At 43.6% G+C, this 27,249-nt stretch overlaps 1 protein-coding gene and 1 long non-coding RNA gene across 8 annotated transcripts in view; one reads left to right on the top strand and one right to left on the bottom strand.

Moving 5' to 3' along the window:
* RUNX2 (RUNX family transcription factor 2) overlaps window positions 1-27,249 on the top strand; it is a 315,413-nt gene that overhangs the window by 85,276 nt on the left and 202,888 nt on the right. For 6 of the 7 annotated variants that reach the window (XM_070586103.1, XM_070586106.1, XM_070586104.1 and 3 more), the window contains exons 3-5: window positions 4,364-4,725; window positions 13,397-13,553; window positions 19,346-19,450. In XM_070586103.1, coding sequence (XP_070442204.1) covers window positions 4,364-4,725; window positions 13,397-13,553; window positions 19,346-19,450 — 624 coding nt within the window. Of the gene's footprint in view, window positions 1-3,804; window positions 4,726-13,396; window positions 13,554-19,345; window positions 19,451-27,249 lie in introns of those variants that run through there. The other variant, XM_070586109.1, reaches the window with a different exon arrangement.
* Window positions 14,879-18,354, bottom strand: LOC139077511 (uncharacterized). Its single transcript, XR_011530107.1, has 3 exons — window positions 17,279-18,354; window positions 16,053-16,296; window positions 14,879-15,575 (listed from the first exon to the last, which is right to left on the bottom strand). It is a non-coding gene; the product is annotated as an uncharacterized lncRNA (long non-coding RNA).

Below are 27,249 nucleotides of genomic sequence, written 5' to 3' on the forward strand. Positions count from 1 at the left end.
TTGATTAGATAAACAACTTAACCACTTCACATCTCATTTTCTTTGTCTGGAAAGTCAGAATTGGCAGGTGTCGTTACAAAACAGTTATATTAAATGCTAAAGGAGATGGTGGGGAAAATCATGCTTGTATCTCCTGAAGTAGCCACCTTTTCAGAAAAAAGTATGCTGCTTTTTATGCCATAATATGCAATAGAAAAGATGAATGCTTCTGAAGAGGAATCTAGTGGTGATTTGTTCTGAACATTTTGAGGTAGAAGAAAATTTAAACCCAAGAATGAGATCATGCAAACTGTAGCACAAAATACACATATGTAAAATTTCATGGTTTTCCTATGTGCCTACTATTACCAGGAGAGGTCCAGTTTAGGGGTCTGTAAAAATGTTTTTTTCCTTTAAGTACAATACTCTGAGCCAAGACATCATCAGTTCCAGGCTCAGTCAGTTCCAGTTGAAAGTGTGAATGTTCAGCAAGAGGATATTTTTGAAAGGAGACTGAAAATTCGCTGTGCCAGATACCTGAAACGTTGTTAGGGTATTCAGTGGAAAATTTCATTTCCACATTATAAATAACTGTAGGATATTTTAAGGGATCCAAGACTAGTAACTTCCAAGAGCTGCTTATATTAGCTCCACTGAAATGTGAAATGGAGGGAGGATGCCCAAGGAAGGCTATAAAGTTGAATTACCGGATATCATTAATTAAAATAAATAAGTCACCATTGATTAAATCGCCCTTAAAATCCCTAGTCGAGGTACCCAACCGTTGAGGCCTGCATATTTCGCCATCCACCAAGTAAAACAAAGAAAGGACAAAACAGCGATGGAGAAAGAAAGAGGAAATTCCCCAAGATGATTACTTAAATTCAAACTGCCCGAGAATTTATTCAAAAAAGCCTGTCTGGTCGCCCATATTTGCAATCTTGCCTGTTACTTAGCGTCTTCAAATTTTCTGGAAGTTCCCTGTTCTGCGGACTTCCTGGGAGGAAAAGGACAACCCTAGAGCAGGCGGCATATCACCTACGATGGTAGGAACTGAATTTCTCTCTCCCTTTGACCACAGAAATAATCCACTTCCTGTAACTTCTCCCCTCCTTTGCAGCCCCCACACATTTAAAACCAAAACAAAACAAGTCAGAGATCTTTGTCGGACAGTGGTACAACGCGCCCAAAATAAAACTGCCTTGCTAAAAGGCAAATAAATAAATAAATAAATAAAAGATGTGAGTGTGAGTTGTGTATGCGTATTTACGAGTGTCAGGGTGTGGATGTGCGAGAGTGTGTGTCCGAGTGCCTGGAAGCGGGTGTGTAAAAGCTAGGAGAGTAATGGGTACAGTTGAGGCGTCTTTGTTTTTTGGAGGGGCAAGCCTGGCTTCCCTTGGCGGGGCGGCTGCGTGCAGCTCGGGAAGACTCGACCCCTGTGCGTTCAGGCGGCGCGGCGGTGCCCGGGGTTAGAGCTCTCCCCTGTGACCGAAAAGATAATTAAACCTCGCACGCGCAGGAGACAGCTTGGTTCCTCCGGGCGCACCAAGTTCGTCGGGATAAGGGGCTTCTGTACCCCGGCGGCGCCAGGGCTCGGAGGCCAGTAGGCTGGGGGCGAGGAGCAGGTTGAGGAGGGGGTGTCACAGCGGGTGATGCAGAATGCGTCACCGAGGGTGGCAGGCGGCCGTGGGAAAGCAGAGGAGGCGCGAGGGACGCGGCGAGGAGGCTCGCGGCTGTGGGGGGATTTTTGGGAGAGGCGAGAAAGTGGAGAGAAAAGTGGGAAAGGGAAAGACGGACGAGGGAGGAGTGGAACTGTGAGTAGAGAAAAGGAAGGTAAAAATAAGGCCCCAAAGAGGAAGGACAGAGCGGTGTCCCCTGAACCCCATCCTTACTCGCGCCTAGCCCTCGTCCCCCACCTCCGCTCCCGCTGTTGGAAGCCCCTCAGTCGCCGGCGCATCTCTTTAGAGGGCAATCCAGGTCTCCAACTCATGCAACTGCAGCCCCCCAAGTTCATCTTGCGCTTCAGATGGGCTCCAGTCGGTGACAGGAATCAGGTCTTCTCTTTTGCGTCCCCCCCTCCCCGCCCCCGCACGTCTCGAAGCTCTTCCAGGCCCCCGCAAAGGCGCAGACCCCCGAGCGCCGGCTCAGCCGGTGGAAGCAGAGCTTTAAAAACCGAGGGAGGGTCGTGGCAGGTCGCTACCAGGGCGAGAGAGGCGTTCGCGCTAAGCAATAAAAACACCGATTAATGGGTACGTCAATTGTTTTAAATAAGATGAGGGGCCGATAAGTGATGACTCAACTATCTTTCTTCCTTAATACACCTAGGGGGAGGCATTATAATTTTTCATTTATTTTATAAAATCACATTACTGTGTCAGCTACCCTATTAGGAACCTTTGAAACTTTGGCAGCTGATGATTCTTTTTGCAAACACGTTTTCAAGCTTTGGGAGGTTTAAAGGAGTTTGACAGTAAGCAAGGAACTTAGCAGTACACAACATGGAGTGGAAACGGCCCTGTGCCCCCTTCTTAGGGGTGCAATACCCTCAAGCGGATTTCCCGGCTTCTGCGGGCGCCGCACATTGTTTTATTTGTTTTGAAGGCTCAGAGTTTGAGGCTGGTCGGAGACACCCACGTGCTTCTGACTCTCATCAGCGTAATGATCGCCTTAGCCAGAGTCGTGTCTATATAAACCACAAAAACCTAATCATTAGAAATCCCAGCCTCCAAAAACCACATTTTAGGTAAAACTGCCGCTTTTTTTCCGCGCTCCTTCATCCTTTCGACCACAACTTTTTGGGGGGATCCAAAGTCGCTTTTTTAACCCACATTGGGAAATAAATACATAAATAAATAGCCCATTTGAAGCATTTTGAATATTTTATTTTGTATTTTTAATCCCCCTCCCCCCCAGGAGTGGTGGGGAAGAAAGTCAAGACATTAGACTTAGTTTTAGATGCAGAATGGACTTAATAAAAGATTCAAATTCATGGAAGACTGCTGGGGTTTTTCCCCAGCAAGGTTTTTGCAACTTATTTTAATCACCAAGCTGACAGTTTTCCAGTCATTAAGAAAACTCATCCTTGTTCTCTAGGAACGACAAGTTTGAATATAGAAGAAAAAAGTGTCCAGCCACTCACTTGAGTTTCTAAAAACTATTTTGACAAGTGTCCCCTCCACCCCAATTTTTTTGTGTCATTTAAGACAGAAAAGCACCCAAACCCTGAAAAATCTTTTTTTCCCCAGGAGCCGCTCCGGCAGGGGTGGGGGTGGGGTGGGGGAAGGGTGAAGAGTGCTGAGAAGTCAGCACAGACGCTCAAGAATTTTCCTTCCTCCTCTCCTGAAGTTACAACGAAAAATAACGACAGTCAGATCAGCCGGCGGCTCTCTAGCGTCTCAGCTTCAACCTCGTCCGCCCGAGAGGGGGTTCCTTGTCCTGGGGGGGAGGGGGAACGAGCAAGAGGACGCGACCAGGCGAGATTCCCCCTACACCCGGGCCGCCTCTCTCGGCTTCGGAAGCTGCGCGCGGCGTCCGGGGGGCTCCTTCTCGCGGCCGGCGGGCGGCGGCAGCGGCTGCGATTCGCAGGCTCGAGATCCGTTGCCCCGAGATCCGCTGCCCGCGACTTACCTCCTGGCACCTCGAAGCGCGAGGGTCAGGGGAGCTTTGCAAGTACAGGAGGGAGTGGATGCAAGGAGGTGGCGGTGAGAGGGCAAGAAGAGGAGAAGGGAAAGGAAGGAGCCGAGCCCGGGAGCCGGGTTGGCAGCCGCCGCGGCAGGAATCTGAGTGTGCAGCCGGCGCGGGGGGAGCGGCGGCCGCCGCGGAGGAGGCGGCGGCAGCGGCAGCGGCGCGGGCGGGCGGCGGCGCGGACGCCTGCAGCTGGGTAGCTGCGCGCGGCGCGGCGGTGGCGGGCGGCGCGCGGCTATGCAGACCCCGGGGCTGGACTGCTGAACTCACTCCGCTCGGCCGCCGGACTCGAACTCAGAGGGGGCGCCAGCGCACCCAGGACGTGGTGCCCCAAGGGACCCCACTCCAAGCTGCAAACTGAAGCCTCCCGCCTCTCCGGGCCAGATACATCCCCGCGCCGGTTCGCAGCTGCCAGCCCGGGTGTTCCAAAGGCTCCGGCAGGATCAGCGCCTCCCGGGTCACCCCACCCGCCAACCCAACTGCACCGCACCGCCACCGCTGGGCCCCGTCAGACTCCGCCCGGCAGTCGGCTTCGTCGAACTTGATTTCTCACCTCCTCAGCCCCATCACCTCCATCCCCTTTCCCCCGTCTCGCCTCCACCCCCCCCAATTTCCTCCTCCTCGCCCCTCATTTCCACCCTCCTCCCCCTCCCCCGGCCACTTCGCTAACTTGTGGCTGTTGTGATGCGTATTCCCGTAGATCCGAGCACCAGCCGGCGCTTCAGCCCCCCCTCCAGCAGCCTGCAGCCCGGCAAGATGAGCGACGTGAGCCCGGTGGTGGCTGCGCAACAACAGCAGCAGCAGCAGCAACAACAGCAGCAGCAACAGCAGCAGCAGCAGCAACAGCAGCAGCAAGAGGCGGCGGCGGCAGCGGCGGCGGCGGCGGCGGCGGCAGCGGCTGCCGCAGTGCCCCGGTTGCGGCCGCCGCACGACAACCGCACCATGGTGGAGATCATCGCTGACCACCCGGCCGAGCTCGTCCGCACCGACAGCCCCAACTTCCTGTGCTCCGTGCTGCCCTCGCACTGGCGCTGCAACAAGACCCTGCCCGTGGCCTTCAAGGTAAGCAGCTGCGGCCGCCCCCCGCCCCCGGCTGGGCGCCGCGGGACCTGCCTGCCGGCGTCTCCCTGCCCGCGGGCGCCGGGGCCCGGACGGCCTCTTACTTTGGTGGTTCTGACCCGAGGGACCCCCAGCTGGCCCTCTTTCTCGAGATCACCCGGCGGGCTCAGGGCGCAGTGAGCCTGGGAGAGAGATGTTTCCCTCTCCCACCTGTACCCGCAGCCACCACCGCAGCCCTTGTCCCCTTTATCCGTTCATCACCCGTCCAGCCTCCCGGCCAACGTTCTAACCCACTCCTCTGAGCCGTCTCCCCTCCCCCCAAGAGCCCCCAGATGCCCACTATTTGAGCCGCCACCCCAACTTACTCCACCCCGCCCCCACCCCCCCAGGGGCGAGGATCCCCGGCATTCTCCCCCGGACTCCGGGACATCCCCTCTCTCCGGGCATCCCGGCGACCCCGCACCGCAGGCTGCCCGCGCCGCCCCGCCAGGATTCTGCGCGCTCCCACCCTCCTCCCTCCCAGCCGAAAGCCCCACCACCCGTCTCAACGCCCCCTTCTCTGGCCCGCTTCAGCCTCAGCGGCCCGACCGGGCTCGGGGGCCAGTGTTTGCGGGGTGCCGGCGCCAGGCGTTCGCGCCCGGGGCGGGGCGCCGGGTGCCGGCTGCAGCGCGTGGGCCGCGTTACCGGTGTCCAAGAGGGTCCCGGGCGAACCTGGGGACTCGGGGAGTATGAGGGGGAGACAGGACGGGGGCGTTTGCGCGGCTTGCAGCCCCGCGCCAGTTCCAGTTACCGGAGGAAGGCGGGGCCGCCGGGGTCGGCACGCGCCCCGAGGCGGGGGAGCCCCGGAGTCCCGGGCGCCGGACCCTCGAGCGCGGGGAGGCGCGGGCCAGTGGAGGGGGCGGGGGCTCGGGCCGCCTGGTCCAGCGCGGACCCAGCTCCCCGCCGCGCCCCGCCCGGGAGGGATGAGGAAACCTGTGAAATGCCTTCAGTTCGCCCGCCTTGGAAACTGAGGTGAAATGTGCAGATTGGTCTTAGGATGACTTTTAGAGGACTGAAACCCCAGGCGTCCCTCCTGCTTCTGAAGGGTAGTGGGAGGCTCGGGCCAGGAGCCTGGGCGCGGAGCGAGTGACCCCCGGGATGTGAGAGCGCCCTCCGCGCGCCCCGCGGCCTCCTCCGCCCACTCGGCCCGTTAGTTCGAGGGCGGGTGTCGGCAGCGGGATCGCAGGCAGCGGCGCGGCAGGTTGAGGGTGGAAGGTCCCGAGCCTCTCGCCGGAGCCCGATGGGTCTCCGAAATGCGATGCGGATTTCCCCGGGCAGCCCTCGCCAGGGGGAGACGCGGAGCCCCCAGGGCCGAGCGCGCGGTGGGTTGATGGGGAAACGGGTTCCGGGGCTGTCCTCCCTCGCTGGCCTGGACGCCGGGGATGGAGGGGGCGGTGAGCCAGACAGGGAGCAGAGCGCGCTCCGAAAGGCGCTTCCGGCCCTGTCTGGCCTCGGAACTCGGGAAGGTGGGCCTGGGTCCCCGGGGTTCTGGGGTCTATGGAGAGCAGGGTAAGCAAGGCCTTGGGGGAGGGGGAAAATGAGGGAGGAATTGTGCCAGTTCCTGCCTTCTGGACCCTGGGGCCAAACTCCCACGGGCCACTGGCAGTTCCCAGTTGTTGATCGGCCCCCTGGCCCCCACGCACCGATTCAGATTCCGTGTGTGGGTGGGGTGGAAAGAGGAGTCCAAGTCAATTAGAGCTGGTTATCTCGCTAGGTCTTATATCAGAGGAGAAATCAGGATGAATTGTTATGGAAAGGGGATGTTGCCTTCTGGGGCAAGTTTCATTTTGCAGTTGGCTTAAGAAATGTGTGTGTGTGTTTAACCGTCCCATTTCTCTTTTTGTGAGCCACCCGTTTTGTAGGTTATGTTTTCTTCCTTGAAATAGGAAAAACTCAAAATGTATGTGCGTTGTAGAAATTTGAATTTCCATACAAGAGATGACTTTTACAGTGTGCATCGTCCATGGGCCTAGAAGTTTCTAATTAGCCATATGTCAGAAATTTGTTTCCGCCAACCCGCCCCCGCAAAAAGCCCCCTCAAAACACAAACAAAAAACCTGAATGAGAACAGCAAATAATACAAATAAGTAGATGTTTTGTCTGTGCAGTGCCACAGGTCAGGATATGTGAAAATAAAAGGCTAGGTGCCTACATTTTTAAAGATACCGTTTAGATGTTTGATAGGTTACATTCCGTGTGTTCTGGTAAACATATTTTAGGTATAACTCTTAGGTTTATGCCGCTGAACTGGTGTTGAGCATTAGTATTTTGGATGGAAAGGATGTTTTTGGCATAATGATAGAATGCAATTTAGTTTGAGCGTTTCTCAGATGTTTTGGTTGTCTTTAGGTTTTCTCACTACCACCTTTTAAAAATGATTTTGAAAACAAATTGCTTTCTTTGCTGTTGGTCACACTTGTTAATTACAGAGTAATTTGACTTTGAAACAGTAAACAAAACCATAGATAACACATGGACATATAAAATTGTATATTTTAATTGAAAAATAAATTGAGTTAACTTAAAACTTGAGCCTCAGTGTTTTCGCCCCTGCATGCTTGTGTTTAACAAAATTCAAATAGCCGATGATAGCTGAGAGCCACTCAGTATAGAAGCTTTGTCTCTCCTGAGAAAGAGGTGTAGATATTTTGAAGATACGGATTTTGACAACAGTTTTTATTTTCATCTGAACGTTAGTAAAATCAGCCCCTCTTTACCTTACTTTCAAGATAAAAGCCTGAGAGCAGTAGACTTTCTTCACTTTTGCAACATAATCAAATACATCTGCCATGAAGAAAAAATATGAAGAGGTCTCAGTTTTAAAAGTGATGACAGCAATTTGGCTGTCATAGTTAGAGCTATGTGCAATGTAAATTATAGTATTGTTGGAAAATAGCAGATAGGTAAATATATTGAAAAACACACTCAGAGAACTCAATTCTTGGATAGTCTGGTATTCAATACAATATTTATTGAGCCCATATTTTACGTCTATGACACTGAGCTCGGCACTGTGGAGAATCAGAAATGAATTCAATAGATTGTGTTTTGATATGTTAATTTAAAATAGTGCTTCAAAATTTTGTTGACACCCTGTCGTATTAAGATGTAAGTAATGTATTAGTAAAGATCTGATCTTGTTTTGAGGTTATACGAGTACTTAACTCGTTTATACTCACCATATAAAAATGTAAAAACAAGTGCACTTTAAAATAGATAAAGTTGTTTATTAGCATTATATTTTTAACAAAGTTCTGCAGTTTTGAAATGTTCAGTCCTCCCAGGTGTCAAGGAAATGGAAATAAATATTTTTAACATTTCTTTCAGGTGTATCTCACTGAAAGCTTAAAATAGTTAAAGGATACTATTCGAGGATCCTAGGCCTTTTCTGTCCTAGATAATTCTAGTGACAAAAAAGCAGTTTGCAAATTAAGCTCCATAGTTAATGGTCAGGTAGAAATAGTGGAGGAGCATGTCAACCGTGCATCCAGTAGCACCCTTACAGTTAGGGGTCTGTCAGCCTTTCCACCACGAAGCCTTGTGTTCAGGGGTCATAACTCAGTTGCTTTAAATAGCTCCATGCTGAAACACTATGCAGAAATTTTAAGTCCAGATGTATATTTTAAAACTAAAAGTAGTGCAAGGCTGTTGTGCTGGTTCAAGTTAGAGAACACTGGACTACATATTTACCAGTATCATATGTTTTTCTGGCAATGTTAAAGAAAGAAAACACATTTTTAGATATATAATCTATTTCTCATAGTTAATTCTGTATGTTTAATGATACCTTTCAGTATTTGTCATAAGTAGGGTTTCAAAATGATGGAGCAATTCCTTTTTGAAAATAATTTTTTCAACATCATTGGACATTTTTCTCTTCAAAAACAAGTATGCAACTAATAAATACTTGACACTAGTGGGTTGTAGTTTCCTTACATATTTAAGGGTCGGATTTTCTCTGTGTCTTTTTGAGTGTAGTTATACCTACACAAAGGAAAACAGATTATTAAACTTGTTAAAATGTTATTTAGGCCACTATGAATTGTTATGCAAATTACGTAGATCGTAATAGATTTCAGGTTGTGTGAATGCAGACACATTTTTATGTTATGTCTTTAAATGCAGTAAAAATTATTTAAAGTTAAAAATTTTAGGATTGAATATATAAGATTTGTTAGTAAGGTAACCTAGACAATTTTAGATGGAAAATAAATATTTAAAAAAATTTTTAAAAACTTCTATTTGAAAACAGGCATGGTAAGATGTCTTTTATTATTTTCTCCCCTTTGGCATTGCTGTTTGTTTTCTTTCAAAATTCCCAAATATCCACTGTTAGATGATCTAACCCAGCTTGATGCATGGCACCTAAATTCCTGGCTTAAAATAATTCCCATCAAATTTCTCTTTGACATATATTTTAAAAATTATAAAGTGATATTTTATATTGTATTTACTTTTTTTCTCTACAATTCAATTGGGTTTTCCTAAATTCTAGGTTAAATTCTAAAAATTAGCTGTAATATTTGTGGAATTTTTGATAGTTTATTTAAAGTTATCTTTAAATAATTACCATAGGCATAAAACTTTTCCTTTTTGCAATTACTTCCTTACCTCTCTTTCTATTCCAAAGGAAGATTTGGTCAGATTCTATCTTGAAAAATAATTATATATCAATTTTGCAGCAAGCCCAATGTGCCAAATGATATTGGTCTGTGAGAGTAATTGATTAGTTAAGACTAGACTTCTGTCCATGGAAATGTCATAGGCAATTTTAATTTCCGTATAATAAGACCACAGAAACCATTTTAAGGGTCTGAGTTAATTCTCCATTCCCCTCTTTCAGAGTAATTCACAGATTTAATCCTACGGAGTCTCATACAAAATTTCAATAGTGTTTCTAGAGTTAAATATCCTTTTACTTCATTTTGAAAAAGCTACGTATCATGTGATTTACATACTAGTTATCGTGAGGTGCACTAAATAAAGGAACTTCTTTCTCTGTTCTGAAATATCAAGATGCAAAATGACTTCCCTCTTTCTCATGAAGTTTCTTGAGTTTGCAAATTTTCTATTTTACATACACCTAGAAACGTCATTGTTAAGGTTTCATCACAAATTGTTCTTTGGAGAATGGAACTTTTATATCGGGTAGTATGGAAACAAGTTTTCCTGCGTGCTTAGTCCTAAATGGTTAAAGAGCGAGTTTTCACTGCTCTCTACCCCTTGAAATGTTTTCCATTGCTTGGGTTTGGTACAGATGAAATGTGTAAAAATTTCTTGATTCTTTTGGTTTTCTTTTAGATAAACACAGTTGAGAATCTCCAAGGGAAACTTTAGCTTCAGAGATCTGCTTTTTTTTAAAAAAAAACCCTCAAACATATAATTACACTTCTGATTGATATAAAGTCAAATACGGTACTCCCTCCCCTCTTTTGTTCCTCAGTAAAACATTAGGAATCTGATTTGGTAGCAGAAAAAAACCAATGTATTTAGCGATTAAAATAGAGTTCAGCCATAACAGGAAAAGTTGTCACTACATCGTGTTAGTTAGCATGATTTTTTCAGGCCCAGCTCAGAACCTCACAGAAGACTCACACAATTTGTGATTACCTATTTGTTTTGTTATTAAATATAATCCGTAAAACATACCAGTATTTAATATGGCCATTATTATGCTGCTTAAGCAAAGAAAAATAGATTTATGTATTTCACTCTTAGGGATCTTTGCTTTCGTATTTTCCCATATTGAATCAATTTTCCTTTTCTTCTAACTAAAAAAAAAAAAATCCATTATATTAAAAATATGCAGTAAAATAATAATGTCCCAGAGCTCTTGAAAATCTTTATATTGGGGCAGATTTCTTTACTTTTTTCTGAAATTTAGCCAGGCTGGAGTGAAACCCATCAGCAGTCATCCTTTCTCTCTCAACAACACCAAAAAACATCTCAGGACATGAAGTGAAGAATTGCATATTCAGTTGAACCCTTTAAGGATGCTTCTAAGTAAAAGCCTATGTTTAGCACACAGCGGATTTGGAACAGAAGTTAGCCTCCTCGTCTTACAAAAAGTACATCATTATAATTACGCTCTATACTTAGATAGTATCTTCTACATTTTACAGACTTTCAAAAAATTATTTCCAATTTCTGTTGGAAAACTGTGGTTCCTGGAGATGAAGTTACTTGTGGGAGAGCTTAGCAGATATGTAACAGAGGTGGGCAAAAGGGCCGGGGGGTTCTTGATTTTTGGTGCATTCATTCTCTTCTAAACACTACAACTTTTCTGCCTTCATTAACACGCTTACTGGTTCCATATTTACCTTGACATAGAAAGCCACACAGCAGGTGTTAAAACGCAATATGCTAAGTGTAAAAAATGTCAAACATTCGGATGAATACTGGCAAACATAGTCAATTATTTCAGTATTTTCAAACGTTCACATTTTTGGCAGTGTGAATTCGAAAAATTGAAAAGCACGTTGCCTCCATCCAGAGGACAGCATTGCCTATATTTTGTAGCCACTCGAGGTACTAGATTCAGTATGCAGGGAGGAAGTCATGTTCTCAAGGAAATTACCCGTGACCTGGGAGACTTCTCAGATTGAGGAGAGTAGCCATATGCCCCTGGTAAAGGATATTCGGCCTGATTGCCTCTCCTCCGGGATAGAAAAAGCTGTCAGAAAACTAGTTTTGGAACAGAGGCTCCTGGCTGCTATCGCGGGATGCTGACTTAACCTTTAACTGGTTCTCTCTGTTAGGGTTTTAGCTGGTAGCCTCACAGACCATTGGCTGTGGGAAGTGGTGCTCTTTACGGAGCTCCTTCATTTACCTATTTCAAAAATATTTATCAAACACTTAGCGTGTGCCAGACACTCTTTTGGGAGCTGAGCATATGGTAGTGAACAAGACAGGTGAGGCCCTTGCCTCATGTCGTTTCCAGTCTAATATAATCTGGACTCCAAGGAGTGAGTCTCGTAGCTTTGGGCTAGTGTGTCAAAAACAGTAGATAGATCATAAATACATGTACATTGAAAGGAGGATCATTTGAGTACTGTGGGATGCTGTGGAAGTGGCTTCTATAATTTAAGGAAATCTTTAGGATTTTAGACTGAATACAAAGTGCTAAAGAAGGAATGGAATTGAGAAACAGCCTAAGAGAAAAGTAAGGATGAAAAAAATACTGGCAAGTTTTTTGTTGGGTTGGTTGTTTTCCTGGCTGGAACAGAGAGTATAGTGGAGGAACGTTGGGCTAGGGTTCATGGGTGGGAAAATTCAGCCCTAAAGTGTAGGTCTAGTGTATGTTTTATCACCCTAAAAGAAATCTGCTTTTATGAGAGTATGTGCAAATTGTACTGGGAGCATAGAACCAAATGCTTGGGTTTGCCTTATGGGGCAATCTTGACAAAGGCGGGAGCAGCACTAGGAGTGGAGGAAGGTTCAGTGGGATGTTTGCCAGACAGGCAAGCACACATGGGTGCTATTGCCAGAGAGTAGTGGGCTGCTCTAGCTGGAGCCACTGCTTAGTCACCAAAAGGGCATCTCTCTGGAAGCTGAAGGAGGGAGAGATGGAAATCATCTGAATACAGGATCCTGGAAGTGAGTTGAGAGAAAGGATATTATCATGGAGCAGTGTCTTGGGAATGGATTAACAGTGGTGTGTTTTACATATGACCGTGAAGGGTCCGCACCAACAGTCCCTTACCAGGCTGCACGTTAATCAGAGGCCCCCGCTTGCAAGTTAGCTGACTCTGGTTAAAAGTATGATCCCTAGCCTTGCAGCAGTCAAAATGTTTATTAGCCTCAAAGACTGATTATTCTGGATCCTTACTTGACTGAGTTGATCTGCCGCAGGTTAAGTGTTGCAGATTAAGGAGGCAAACATGTCCTTCCAAAATGGCAGACGGGACAAGACAGAATAGGAGTTTGGTGTCTTTTCTGTCTCTACCACTCATTTGTCAGTGATAGTTTGTCGGGCTGTTACATATCTTTATTCTGCACCTGAAGTTTGAGCTTCTTGATGGCTTCCTATGTCCCACGGGTCTCACTGCAGAGTGGGCATTCACTAATTCTTCGCAGTGTGGTTAAAAGCTGAATGTCTAGCCAAAAGTAAGGAGATGGAAATGTAGCTCTGGATACCACACCATCTTTAGGCTTCCATATAGTCAGGACCTCTAAATTTTCACCTAAACGTGTTCTCCCATAGAGCTGACCAGACTTTCTTTTTTTAGCCTGTGATCTGGATGAGACCACACCTCAGGGCACTCCGGGTTGCAGACAGGCGGTGCCTTCATACGTACGATGCAATCTGCAGATGGGGCATCAGCCTTCTTTCTGTGGCGTAATTCTCTCGGACAACCTAACATGGGGATTTAATAAAAATGTACATGTATTCTGTGAGGAATCCAACAACAAATGAAGGAAACTTTTGCCTGCCTTTGAAATGGGTGGACCCTGCAACATTGGTCTGTTTGAAGTGGCATCCTCACCCATGTGCTGATGCCTTGTTCCTGTCTGCCATTACTGGACCAGAGCACGAAGTTCTGATAAGACACACCATTTACAATGAGAATATATTCTTGGTTTTTAAGCTTTGCTGATGTGCCATTATTGCTGCTGTGTTTCCTGTTCTATGTAGGTGGTAGCCCTCGGAGAGGTACCAGATGGGACTGTGGTTACTGTCATGGCGGGTAACGATGAAAATTATTCTGCTGAGCTCCGAAATGCCTCTGCTGTTATGAAAAACCAAGTGGCAAGGTTCAACGATCTGAGATTTGTGGGCCGGAGTGGACGAGGTAGGTCTCTGATTTTTAATGCAGTATTGATAATGAAATGAACACATTGGACTCCGCTGATGAAATGTAGCCTGGTCCATGTATAAATCAGCAGCTTCTACTGAACAGAATTACTGGAGGTTTTATTTAAATGTGTCCAGATGAAGTTGAGTGTTTTTCTGAGTACTCAGGCCTTTTTCATTTGTTTTATGATATTGAAAATTCAAACAATGTTCTCAGAAGAACCAGTTTCTAATTTCACTGGTGTGAGCATATAAGGTGGAGAGAATAGTGGAGGTTCAGGTTCTGAGTTATGAGCAGCCAAATAACTGAGTAGATTGGGTGGCAAAGGGGAAAGAAAAAGGAATACATTTCCTGATAATATCAGTTTTGCTCTAAGGTGTAGCAAGGACAGCTGGCATTATGCTCTTCACTTATCACATGTTACCTCCATGTGATTTAATTTGCTCTTATAATGAGAATCTATTTAAAAGTCATAGATTTTTTACAGAAGGCTTTTCATTTGAATAAGTGAATAGTGTGTTACTTATGTTAGAATAACTATATAGAGTTGCCTAGGCAGATGAATGACCAGGACTGTAAATATTTCCACATTATTTAAGGGTTTCCACCATCTGAATCCATATTCAAATATTAGAAATCCTTAAAAAGATCATAAAATAGAAACTAATCACTTCTAGGGTTTTTGTAGTTGTTTCCTAAATGGGGTTAATGTTTTAAAAAGAAGTCTCTAAGGAAACCAATATTTTGGCTTTTATTTACTTATTCTATGGAGAGACTTAATAGTCATTCATTAAAAGTATTGTGCTTATTTATTTATTTATTGCATCTAATATTTCCATTTTAAGTATTTTGATAAGAAGAGAGAAAATAGACCACTTTAGGACTGAGGTGAAATAAATTATAAAGACCTATGGAATTAATTCAACTCAGGTTTGAACTAGGAAATGAGAAGCATCAATTTTTAAACCATGTCCAGTAATTGTTCCTTAGTTTGGATCAGATGTCAAATTATTACCATTGTAAAAACTTGATAAGGGAAATTCAAGCAAGGCTGTTTCCGATGAGTCGTTTTAGTTTACTTTCTAGGAACAGGGCCAAGAAGTTGTACTTTTTAACTTAAAAAAAAATGTTGCATGCTAATGAGATACTGTCACTGAACGGTTGTTTGAAATAAAATGAGGCTCAGAGCCTCTGGTAGAATCAAAACTAAAGGGGTTATCTCTGCATCAGGTTTAGTTTACTTTCATCAAGAGAAAAAAAGACACATCCTACCTCACCATTGACTGATTAAGTGTGAAGTATGTATGTGTGTATATTCATTCTTTTTTTTTTTTTCTCAGTTACTGGTGCAGGTACGCAGCACAATTAAAGTGTCTCTTTTTTCTAGTGAGAATCAAGAAAAAAATTTGAACGTGATGATTTACCTGTATGCTCCGAATTGTATCTTTCTTCTTATGTAATATTACTTTGTTTTTAATTAGAGTAATGACTTTTAGTATTTAAAAGATGGGGTGCTATACTTTACAGATTGAAGCTAGGGTTTTCATTCATCTTGCTTTTGTATTATATAGATGCTGCATAATTTTTCTCTGATCAATTTGAGTAGAAACTATGGCAGAGTGATAGTGTACTTTGTAAACCCTCAACATATTTATTTAAGAAACTTCAAAGAGCAACAAAGGGTGTGCACTGTTTTACTATATTGGCTTTCTGAGTTTTGGCTGGTTTCCCAAATAGCAATTTTTATATTTAAAAAAAAAAAGACAGACTTAACTGCTTGCAGACTTTTCACGCATGGAAGATGAAGAAAGCTTCTTTTGATGAAGTGTAATTATGTCCAAACAGAGCTGACCCCCTCCCCCTATATTTCTTATGATCTTAACTGAAGAAAGTAGGATTTTTCCTTTGAAGCAGCCGGGACTTGGTGGAGGATCTGAAATGCTACAGTCTGCTGCCAGAGGCGGGATGGAGAAATTGGTCCAGACTTGTCTTCGAGACTTAGATTGGGGGTGGGGGGAGCTGGTGGAGAGAGAAAGAAAAATTGATTTATCACTAATAATAGGTTTTTATAGCACTACATTAACATTATATGAAAGGAAACATTAATAGCAAACTGAAATGGAGAGGAAGAAAGGACAGAGAACATTAATAAGAGATATAGATATCACTCTTTGGGAAAAAAAAAAAAGGATCAGTTTTTCAGTGGCAGGAAACCCTTTAACCTGCCTGTGTGCCTCACCTGCTTTCTAACAGACTCTTTCCAGCTTCCTCTTTGATTTTCACACTTCTACGTTTCTCTTAAATTATTAAGTTCGGATCAACATGCTGCTGCCATTGTGTTTTTTCCCCCAGCTATTTCAATTTTCTATTTTCAGTAGCATTAAACAATTAAAAAAACACGAAGTTCCTCAAATGTTACATCTTTTCTTTTCACTGGTAGAAATGTAAACTCTCAGAAATTGAAACAGTTTTAGATTTAGCAAGGAATCTACTTACTTTGGCATGATGGGTCATCTGACAACTGTGACTTTTGGAAGTGCTTTAGAGTAAAAGTAGGGCATCAGTGAAACTGGCATTAAGTTAGGAGTGGCTTATGTTTTTTAATTGTCTTTTCCCTTTTTCTCCTTTATATTTTAAACAGAAGTATTTAAAATGACTTTGGTCCTTAGGTTTTCTTCCCGTGCTTCCTCATTCTTGACGTCAAGCTTGCTGCTTTGAATTTACAAGCGTTTTTAAGCACCTGCAGTGTACAGAGCATGGTACTTTATCAGTTTAGGATACAACCCCCGCTCACAGTCTTACCCCTCCTGACTATTCCTGACACTCCCTCAGGCTGAGTTGGAATTGTCTTTCAATGACAGTTCCTATGTTTATCTCAGAAAATATACGACTTGAGGACGGATTGTAGAACTAGGTCCTGGATGAAGCCAAGGATGACACCCTTAGTTGTCTAACGAGTGCCTGCTCCCCAAGTAAGACCCTGCATTTTTAAGTAGGAGCTTGCGTTTTTACCACTTACGGAAAGTGATAAACAAGGAGATTTGGAAAAGTTTTTTTTTAATGTAAGGAAATCATGAATATTCACATAAATATTTGACTTAGGAAATGTATACTTATTTATAAGATGAAGAACCAATTACCTAGTTGGGTGGTAGTTTCTGGAAGTTTCTTGAACATTATTTTCCTGTTCCTTGTGAAGGGTCAGTAAGAAGTGGAAGGAACCTCCTTGATTTTTGTTTTCATTGTTAAAGTACATCTTGATCCTTAGGGTTTGACTTTGGAAGACTGTACTCATACTTAAATACTTGCTTCCTCCCCCCAAAACCCACCTCTTTTTAAAAGAAGCCTTTATAGAAAACTGGTTGCACTTTGAGTATTTAGATGCTTTAGGCTTATAAGGTAAGTTTTACATTTGGCTTTCGTTCCTACACGAGGTGCTGCTCTTAATTGGGGAGAAGCATTGGTGACTTCTAATATCGTAAGTAAGGTGTAAAAGTCTCAAAATAGAAATATTCTCAGAAGCAGTTTAGATAAATTCATGGGTAGTATCTCTGCCAGGTTATTTAAGGTCATTAAGGACCACTGAGGTATTTCCATCCTTCGTGTATTATGATTAGCGCCTTGGATGACAGCTGCCGTCCACGCGCTGCCCTTGGAGTCCTGGCTCCCGGACCGTTGATCCAGCCCAGAATGGCATCTCTTTATGGTTTAATGTAAATTACCTTTCAGTCTAGCGATTCAGCCCGTTCACTCCTTCAGATCTTTCCATTGTTTTGAGGTCCTGATCTGGATCTAGTGGCTTCCTATTCAACTTTCTAGTCTCCATTTCTATAGACTTTCAGTTTTCTGTAACTAGTTTAGACTCCTGGTTGCCTTATCTTTCTGGTTAGTCTTAATGTTTCTAATAAGTCCTCTGCTTCCTAACCAGACAATGAAATTACTTAAAACCATGTAACATTAAATATGTAATGGATTAGATATGATTTATCAATGACACTTTAAGAATAGATGCTTTTGTCATCCTGGCCCAGATACTATGTTAGTAGATTTATATTTACTGTTTCTTAGTCTTATAAAGCTGATTGGGACACGTGTTGAAATAAATTACCTATTAATTTTTTTAAATGTTCTCTGACAAAGTTAAAAAGAAGGGCATTAATTTTGGGGTCTGGAATACCTGACTGAGTTCAGATCCTGATTTTTTTCCTTTTATTAGTTGTGTGGTTAAGTTACTAAACCTCTCTGGGTTTCAATTTCCTCATTTGTAAAATGGGAGTGATAAACCTAACTGGGTAGGATTAAATGAGATAATGTGTACAAACGGCTGGCACTTAATAGGTTTCTAATCAGTATTCATCTTTCTCTGCCCCACTCCCCTTCCTGTCTTTACTGTCCTTTTTTTTCTCTTGGCCATGGATAAGCATAGCCAAAGAGACTTAAAGCTATATATACTGAGTAACAAATGATGTGTGTCTTAAACATATTTTAGGAACTTACATGGTCTGAGTTGAAAAGAAAACCCATTCACTAGACTTGACAGCCAAAGACCTGTTCTACATTAAGCCTTGTATATAACCTGTTCCATATTAAGCTTTGAAAAGATTGCATTAAACTTTGCATCGCTACATATTGTTTAAGATTTGTGTTTTGATTTAATATCCTCAGCTTTCAGTAAAGGGAAAGGCAGTCTCTGACCAAAAAACAAAGGAAAACAAAATGAGCTTTTTAAAGGTCTGTTACAGGAGCAGGCTAAATGAATGCTCTGGCCTGAGATTGCTGAATGTTTTATTGAGTCACTGTTTCACACCCACCTTTTCCTGTCTTGTAACAGTTTGCAGTGCTGACTATCTGACATGACTAACCGTTGCAAATCTAACTGATTACAACTGTCAGTGAGCCTGTGTAACAGCGTCTGGTGTCTTCTGGAGCAAGCAGACGTCCTGATCTGCTACCAGACTTCTCCCAGCCCCCCCCCGCCCCCGCCTTTATTCATTACCTTTAGCTCATTAATTTGAAAGATCAGATGTAATATTTTGGTGAAACACACCTTCTGTGAAAAGCAAAAATTCATATTTATATTGGGAGATGTCATGTACATTTAGGAAAAAATAAGTCACTGTCAGGGAGCTATTTCGAGGTTTAACAGCAAGGATGTATGTTAGGGAAGGGGGGTGAGCAGGGAGGAGAAAAACTTTGTTCCAGTAATGATGAAATCATCATACCACAGGCACATTAAGGCCAGGAAAGGAGACACTGGCTCCTGTTAAAATGATTCCCATAAGAACCTTCCTCTTTCATCTTCTTATTGTAGTGCAGTTAAGAAATGAAATGCTAAAGCCATGTGAAATAAATAACATAATCAACAGTGATTTACTATTGTTCTCTCATGGGGTCATGACCTAATCCTAAATAAAGACTTCTAAAATTGTCTGCGCTTGGACGTGTTCCTGATGTTGGAGAAAACTGAAAGGACGAGAACCCTCCTCAAGTGGACCAGAATTTTTGTTTTTCTTACAACTGTTGCTACTGAGCAGCTTTTTTTTTTTTTTGAATTGGAGGCTTGTGTAGCACTGCAATGAAGATGATGATCTTAACACTCAGGGAGTTTAGTAACTTCCCAAAGTGGCCGTCAGAGGGTTTCTCATTTAGAATAAGGGGTCCTGACTCTTGGCTTTGTTTCATCACCTCCTCGTAGATGCTTAAACGCAATTTGGACGTCGATGCTGCTGTATTATCATGAGTACTATCTTTTTATATTCACTGTGGATTTTCCCCTTTTACATCTGCAGGCAAGAGTTTCACCTTGACCATAACTGTCTTCACAAATCCTCCCCAAGTAGCCACCTATCACAGAGCTATTAAAGTTACAGTGGATGGACCCCGGGAACCCAGAAGTAAGTACTTGCCTTCCTATTGGAAACGGTAATAGAGTTTGTGGAGACCCTCTGAGGAATGTATCCCAGATAAGGTAGCCTGTTTTCATGTAAACAGCTTCTTTGCAAAGTTTGCTATCTGCCTGTTTTTATGAGCGACATTTAGTAGAACTTCACAGTTAGTAGAAAGTCAAATTACACTTTTAACCTTTGCCACAAAACTGCTAAGGCCTACATAACTTTGGGAAACGAGTGCATGATTATTCAGTCATTGTAACTGTTTGCTGAGAAATTCTGCTCATCCACTGTACACAATAGACAGGGCAGAACAGACCCATGAGAGCTGAGGAAGAAAACAGTAAACTGAAAAATCTAGAGCTTAGTCAAAAAGCATTTGCGTACGTTTCCCATGGTCTAAGAATGTGTTTTAACTTTTTAACTCGCCCACTCAGTTCCCTTTATAAAGAGCACACTGCTTAATTACAAAGAATTTATTTGCAAATGATAACTTGCTTGATTGTTACAACACTGTTGTTTGGTCATGCTCGAGTAATTGTTATAGGTAGTTTCTTTCAACAGATAGAGTCAAACAGGGTTTAAATCCACCTTGGTTTATTTGTCTGTCTGGACATCCAGAAGGTTTGACCAGCATCAGTTTTTAGGTAGTGCACATAATCCATTTGGGATAATATGCATTTTCCTCCTAAATCTAAGTTGAAACAGGTTTGCTTTCTCCCCCAAAACTGATTTGAACAAACTTGGCATAGCAATTTAAATGTATTTAAAGCAGTTTAAATTGTATTTAGCAATTTAAACATATCTAGAGATTAAAGATTATTTGATATATACAACATTAAAAGTTCTGTGCCCGTGGAAACATCACATAGAACTCTGCCTTTGATGAGTGAATACATTGGAGTCCCAGCCATTGTGTTTAGAGAGTTTAATTTGGTTTGTGGTGGAGGTACAGCTGGCAGAAATATTTGTTATGTAACGATACACCTGCCTAGACAGTGAGAGTGGCATGTCTTTTCTTCCCTTAAAACTGAGAGAAAAGGGCTGGTAAAGTTTTGCCTCTCCGCCAGTAGCATGTCTTTTAGCAGTGGGAACACACTGTGCCTTCCGTTCCTCTTGTGGCTGTCTCTTTTCACAAAGGCTGATTGCTTGCCTGAACTAGGGAGGTTTCCTGTCTCTGAAGCCAGTCTTTGAGGTTTTTCTTTTCTCCTCCTTTCACATATATGGTGTTCTTCTAGGTTCACGGTGTTGGGTCAGTGCTGTCCCTGTCTGTTCAGTTTGAGAATGTCCCATTAGGTGGTTGCCATGCACGTGTCTCAGGTTGTCCCAAGTCCCTGGTCATAAGGGCCAGTGGTTAGGCAGTGCAGATGAACAGAACAGAACAGGGCTGTCTTGCCTGGTTCGGGGCTTTGTCTGACTTTTCTGGACTACCATCAATCAGAGATGATGCCTTGTGACGGAAGACACCTTCTAACATTTTATCTAATTAACCCTTGAGTTACTGAAAAGGCAGGATCGTAGTCTTTTAACATTTAGCACTACTAATAAGTATCTTTTAAAGATGTTTCCTGCTGATCTCAGCTGCTTTTCTCAGTTCTTGGAAACACCATGATCGTGTATGTGCATGTCTGTGTGTCTAAGTGTGTGTATGTGTCCATCCACTCAAGAGTTGATGCTCAAAAGTTGATGGTTGGGAGAGGAAGCAGGAAAGGATGGGTGCTGCCCCATTCTGAAAGATGTGACGAAAGCTGAGGTAGCTTTGGGAAAGTCACCGCTCTTTCAAGGGAGGGTAGCATTATCTGATTCCCAAGGGGTTGTTGGCAGAATCAATTAGTTGATAGGCACACTGCCCTAAAAGCAGAGAAGGGCTTTGAAAGCAATGAGAGTTAGGGGGAAAGGGGGGAGACGGTATGTGTGTGACCTGAGTTCAGGCTTTGGGTGCTGCTGAGGATGCTGCGGGTGGGAGGGGGAAGCAGATAGAGATCTCAAGTGGCAGACCACTGCCCTAGATCAGCCTGAGTGACATTTCTTGTGAACCAAAAATATCTGTGAAAACGTGATGTCATTTCTCTGACATCATGAAGTAACTTAACCAAACTCAGTGTCTGGATATAACCTGGACTGTCTGCACTGGATTATTTCCTTCTGCCCTGCTCTTGGCCATCCTGGGCATTGAGTATTTGTAGAATAGCACTCTTCTCAATATTATTCTTTAATTTTGAGACCCCTATGTGTGGATAGTGCCCAGGATTTTGTTTTCTTCAATTGTGTGAGCATAATAGGATTTTGATTGATTGCTGTAGAGATATTGTTAAATGGAGAATCCTCTAGAACGTGGGTTGGCAAGCTTTTTCTGTGAAGTGCCAGAGAGTTGATAATTTCAACTCTATGGGCCATGTGATCTCTGTCACAAGTACTCACCTCTGCCATTGTAGCTCAAAAACAGCCTTAGCCAATACATAAATCAGTGGTTGCAGCTGTGTTTCAGTAAAACTTTATTTACAAAAACCCTGGGTTTTTGGTGGGTTAGACTTGGCACACAAGTCATAGTTTGCCAACCCTTGCTCTAGATTTCCAAGTGGCTTATTTTGTCAACCGTTAACAGAGAGGGCTTTAGAAAAAGACTTTCTTGAGGGGAGGAAAAAAACAATTAATGCAATTCTTTTAGCCCTCTCTCTCACAAAATTATAATTCTTTAAATAGTGGTTGTCCTGGAAATAGTATACATCTGTTTATCACTGTAATGATTTGATGGAGTTGAGGATTTTGGACTATTGATTCCTGTTAATAGAATTTCACTCATTCTTCTAAACATCAGAGAGTATATTGGAAAGGCTACTTCTGGTAGATCAGCTGTTTGAACAAGGACGAGTTCTGGGTTAACTGGTTGAGTCTTTTATTCAGCATAGCATCGTGATTAAGGCTGTGGGCTTAGGTGTCAGACTGTCTGGATTGAAATCCCAGCTCCACCATTTACTAGTTGTGTGATGGTAGGCAAGTTACTGAACTTCTCTTTGCCTCGGTTTCCTCATCTGTTAAAGTGAGAATAATAATAATAGTATCTTCCTCATCAGTTGCTGCAAAGATGTTAAATGATGTAACGTATGTAAAATGCACGGCACAGTTACTGTCATGTAGTAAGTGCTCATTAAGCATTAGCTCTTATTACGTCAGTTTCCTCCAGTGTCAGAATTTGCTGTAGCGTTTTGCTTATAGTAGGTTTCCAGGAAATAGATATCATCTCGATTCCGTTCTCTAGTGTGTTATTTTTTTTCCTTGCTGATGGCTTTACTAATTTCTGCTCATTAGCAAATGACACTAATAAGGGTTATAAATTGTGCCTTGAGTAGGTATTCATGCTCCCTGGGGACAGCTGTGCAGAATTGATGATAAACACAGTTTGTTTGCAGCAAAGTCCAGGAGAGTATGCTATGGCACTTTAGTCCTTTTCAGAGGCCCTGCTTATCAACACATCTCCCCAAACTTGCTTTTCACTCAGAAATCAGAAAGAGTTCGTCCTTCTATGTTTTCTGTCTCTGGCAGCTGAACCGGTGCTGTCACTTCACAAACAACTTCTTTTCTTAATATACACATCTGGCGTTGGCAGTTGGACTAACTTCATAAGAGCACATGATCATCACTCATTACAAGATTAAAAAGTACCCCATGGCATCATTGATGTTTTTTAACTTTGATCTTTTGCAGTTGTGACTCATCTCAGTTATAAAACTTCCCTTTAAAGGAACGTAGCCGAGGACTTATTAGAACCTTCATCTTAAGTAGCGTAAACATGAAAACGGTGCACATCTTTACAAAATGCCATTTATTTTCTTTGCCAGCTTATCATTTAAAGACATGACATCATACTTAAGATCCCAAATTTGTCAGTCTTGTGTTTAGGCAAGGCGTTTTGACATTCTATTGGCAAGTTAGCTTTGAAGAACGACTGCCGTGTGTGTGCCAGCAGAAGTCGGTGGAGTAGCAGCAGCAACTGTAATGCATTTGGATACCTAACTCTTTTAAATCTCCGTTTCTATTAGGATCCTTTGTTCCATTTATGTACTTGGTTCCAGCTGCAGTCTCATTTGAAGAGTTTCTACAGGAAGGTGAAAACTTGGTTAGCAACATCATATTCTATTGTAGTGGTTCTGAGTTAGGGAGGAGGATGGATGAAAAAGGTATTTTTGGCTGTCCAGAGGATGGAAAAAGGAAATCACCTCACATGGTCTGAATCCTTTTAATCCTCTTGCCGCCTTTTCTGTTTTCTATTGCTAAATAACAAACCATCCCAAAACATAATGGTTTGAAACAGCAACCAGTTTAATATTACTCACAATTCCGTGTGTCGACTGGGCTTCATCTGGGTGGGTTTTCTGTGGTCTTGCTTGGGGTCTTTCATGTGGCTGCAGTAAGATGGGGGCTGGTGCTATAGGACATCCCTGATGGCTCCATTCATATGTCTGGTGCCTTGGCCAGATGACTGGACATTTGGGCTCGGCTGGAATGATGGGGCAGTGGAGCTTTTCTCTCTCGCCATGTAGTTCTAGAGCCTCTCTCCTTGTCCACATGGCCTCTCCAATTAGGTCTCTCCAGCAGAGTCTGGCTTCTTACATGGCAGCTCAGGCCTCCCTAATGTGCAAAAGTGGGAGCTTTCAGGCCTTCTTAACACTTCTTAAGGCTCAGAACTGGCATAGAGTTAACTTCCTCCACATTTTGTTGGTTAAAGCAAGATACAGGTACAGCCTGGATTCAAGGGGAAGAAACCCCACAAAGATGTGAATGATGGGGGCAGTGGTTCTTTGGACCACCAATACCTTCAGCTTTCAGAAGGGCTTGGATGGTAAATGTCATCGTTGCAACAGGAGAAATAATTTTTTTGAGTGTCATCTTCTGAAGGTCTCTTGATTTTTTAATCTGGGGGACATTTAAAGTTCTACAAGGTGACTCCAAGTTTCACTTATTGTAGCTTCATTCCGAATTGAACAAATTTGGTAATTATCAGATGAATTAAGAGCGGGTGCTGCCTTGTGGCGCTTGGCATCAGCAGGTCAGTATGAAGCTGACACAGATCAATACTTGTATGAGAGAAGAAATTAGATGTTTGAACAGAAAGAGGTTGTTAGCCTTGCCTGGCTACTTGGCACATCTGTAGCAGAAGTACCTTATAAATCGTCAAATGGACAAGCCTGGTTTTATACTTTATATCACCCAGCTTTGAAGATGCTCGCTTGCCAGCACACCTGCAGACCTGACAGCGAACACGCATGAGTGGGTTTCTAAGAGTTTTTGTGTGTTGTGCCCCAGGGAAGCAAGTCCTAGTTACTCTCAAGGAGGGACCAGAGCCATCCTCTGTATCCTTACCACTGGGACACTGCTGTTCACGGGGACCAGCTACCTGTCCTGACCTCACGGGAGAAGGGGGAAGCTCTGCCCTCTTTCCCGGTGGTCCAGCTCCTTCCTGCAGGCTTAGAGCTCATGCGGCGGCCCCTCTCGGGCTCCGTTGGTGACGTCAGTAGGGCCTGCCACTCAGGTGAGGGAGAGGCTCTGGAAGGGCAGGAAATGTCTGGGCTGCTAGGACCCCGTAGCACCTGGGTCCCTCGGCTTCTTAGGCTCAGGTCCTGCAGCCAAACTGTTTTCTTCCCGTTTGCTCGTCCTCACCTGTGCCCAATTCGTCAACAAGTTTTTAATTCTCCAGAGGACATTTGATTAGTCCGTATTCTTGAGGTGCTTCCAGCTGCAGAAGTTTTACCTGAACAAACTTTAGGTGGCAGGCTTAAGCCAAACCGGGTGGTCTGGACAGGGCCTCGTCTCATGTTCCTCTTGTGCTGTTCCACCGAGTTCTGAGATGGTTTTCCAGCCCGGGAAGGGGGGAGAGAATGGAGGGCTGGGCATTTTCTCTTCCTCATTCCAGGTGATGTCCGTGGCAGCTCTCATTTGTCTTCCCCTCCTCTTCATCCCAGTTGGGTGAAGGAGTAGGCTTTCTGTGAAGGCTGGCCCACGACCTTTGCTTGTTTATCAGTGGTGGGTGCTTATTCAGAGGTTGATCATGTGTGAAAGAAGGTGGGAGACATGTGAAATGTGTTGCATGGAGGGTTAGGAGAAGAATGTTTAAAGGTTATTTGATACCTCTGGACACAGTTCTTGCGTTCACATGCTTGCTGTCTACGAAGACAATTTGAGAAAACCTTGACAGGCCTTGTACCATACTCCTGGTGCCACATGCCTGAATTTTAGTCCTTAGTGCAAAGCATTAGGAGAAAAGCCTTTGACTCTCATGCTTCCCCCTGGTTCTCAACCATCTCTGAAGCGCTCAAGGAATAGAGGTTATGTGTAAATGCCATGTTTTGCTCTTTACAAGTCAGCAAATACAAGCAGCAGTTCGGTTGTCATAAATATTAATCATTTGGTCAGTAGCATATAAGACATTGTTGAAAATCTTTGACTTAAGAGAATAGTAACAGTTAAAAAAACTTCCGTTTTTCTCTTTTCTTTGAGGAGGATGGAAGAGGTGGGGAGTCAGAAGTGCTGGTGGAGGTTGTGTCTGGTGGCTGGTGGAATGTGCTCTTGAGAAGAGCAGTTTTAAATCTCTTTCAGTACGTTTTTTTTTTTGTTGACTGCCTGTCAGGAGCTGGGAAGATGGCCAAGAAGGAAATGACACATCGAGAGGCATTTTGTGTTGTGCAACATTCTGTGGAACTGATGCAAGGATATATGGCCTGTTTACACATTCCTTCGCTAGCAGACTGCATGGCAGTAATTTAATTCAGCAGCACATGGCATGCTGCAGCAAGGAGCTATGGCCTTAACATCCTTTCACGGCAAATTATCACAGCCGTTAAAACATGCTCGTGTCCCTCCTTCGCAGTCTCCCCTGCCTTCCCCGTTCTGAATGTGCTTTCTCATTGTATCGGACTTGTGTTAACAAGGAGCTGTGGCTTTCACAATAAGAGCGCGTTTTCCACATGCATATGTTCCAGTTGATATATTTACTTCCAACTAAATATAGCATGGCAGGTTTTCAAGTGATATGTATTCTAAAAACACACATATACTCGATCCAAATGTGTCAGTAGTTTGTGTCTTGGTGGAGTCAGAAATCACTCATTCTTTAAACAGTCAGGGACTTGAGAAAGAGATTTGTTTTTCGGTTTTATAAAAAAATGAATTTTCCTTCCCAAGAGAGAGAATTCCTGATAGATCACTGAACTGCTATTTTGTTTGTACTGTGGTACTTTCTTCAGGGATGGCTGGACCAGAGGAGAATAGGATGTACTTAAAAATAACAGAGAAAAAAGATTCAGTGTGTTGCTCTTCAGATCCGTACTTGTCCCTACCTAGCATATTTATGGGATATGTTTATGATGTCACCTAAAGCGCGTCTTTGGTCTTCACCTAGAATCTTAAAAGTTTTCATTTAGCTGGGTGTGGAAAATAATTGCTCATGTTTTTCAAGTAACTTTTGGAAGTTCAGTGGATGCATAAAAGCCACGTAGACTTACAGTATTAATTCAAGGGCATATGCGGCAGTTCAAGTAGGAGACTGTATTTGGGCTGTGGTGCTTAAGTAGCAAAAGAAGGGCTCGCTGTTCCTCTCTTGATTTCTCTGCTACTGTGCACTGGGGGCTAAAATCTATTTGCTGGTAGACAAAAGCACTTCACTAAAATTCAGGATTAAGGCTTCAATCCAAACACCTCTGGAAAAGGTAACTCAGACTTAAATTCCTATTAACATAAAAATAAATGATCTAGAATCCTTTATTGGGCACAGTTTTGGACAGATAAAGGGAGAATGATCAATGAAGTCC

This window comes from Equus przewalskii, chromosome 19 (assembly GCF_037783145.1).
Source record: "Equus przewalskii isolate Varuska chromosome 19, EquPr2, whole genome shotgun sequence".
Lineage (NCBI taxonomy): Eukaryota > Metazoa > Chordata > Mammalia > Perissodactyla > Equidae > Equus > Equus przewalskii.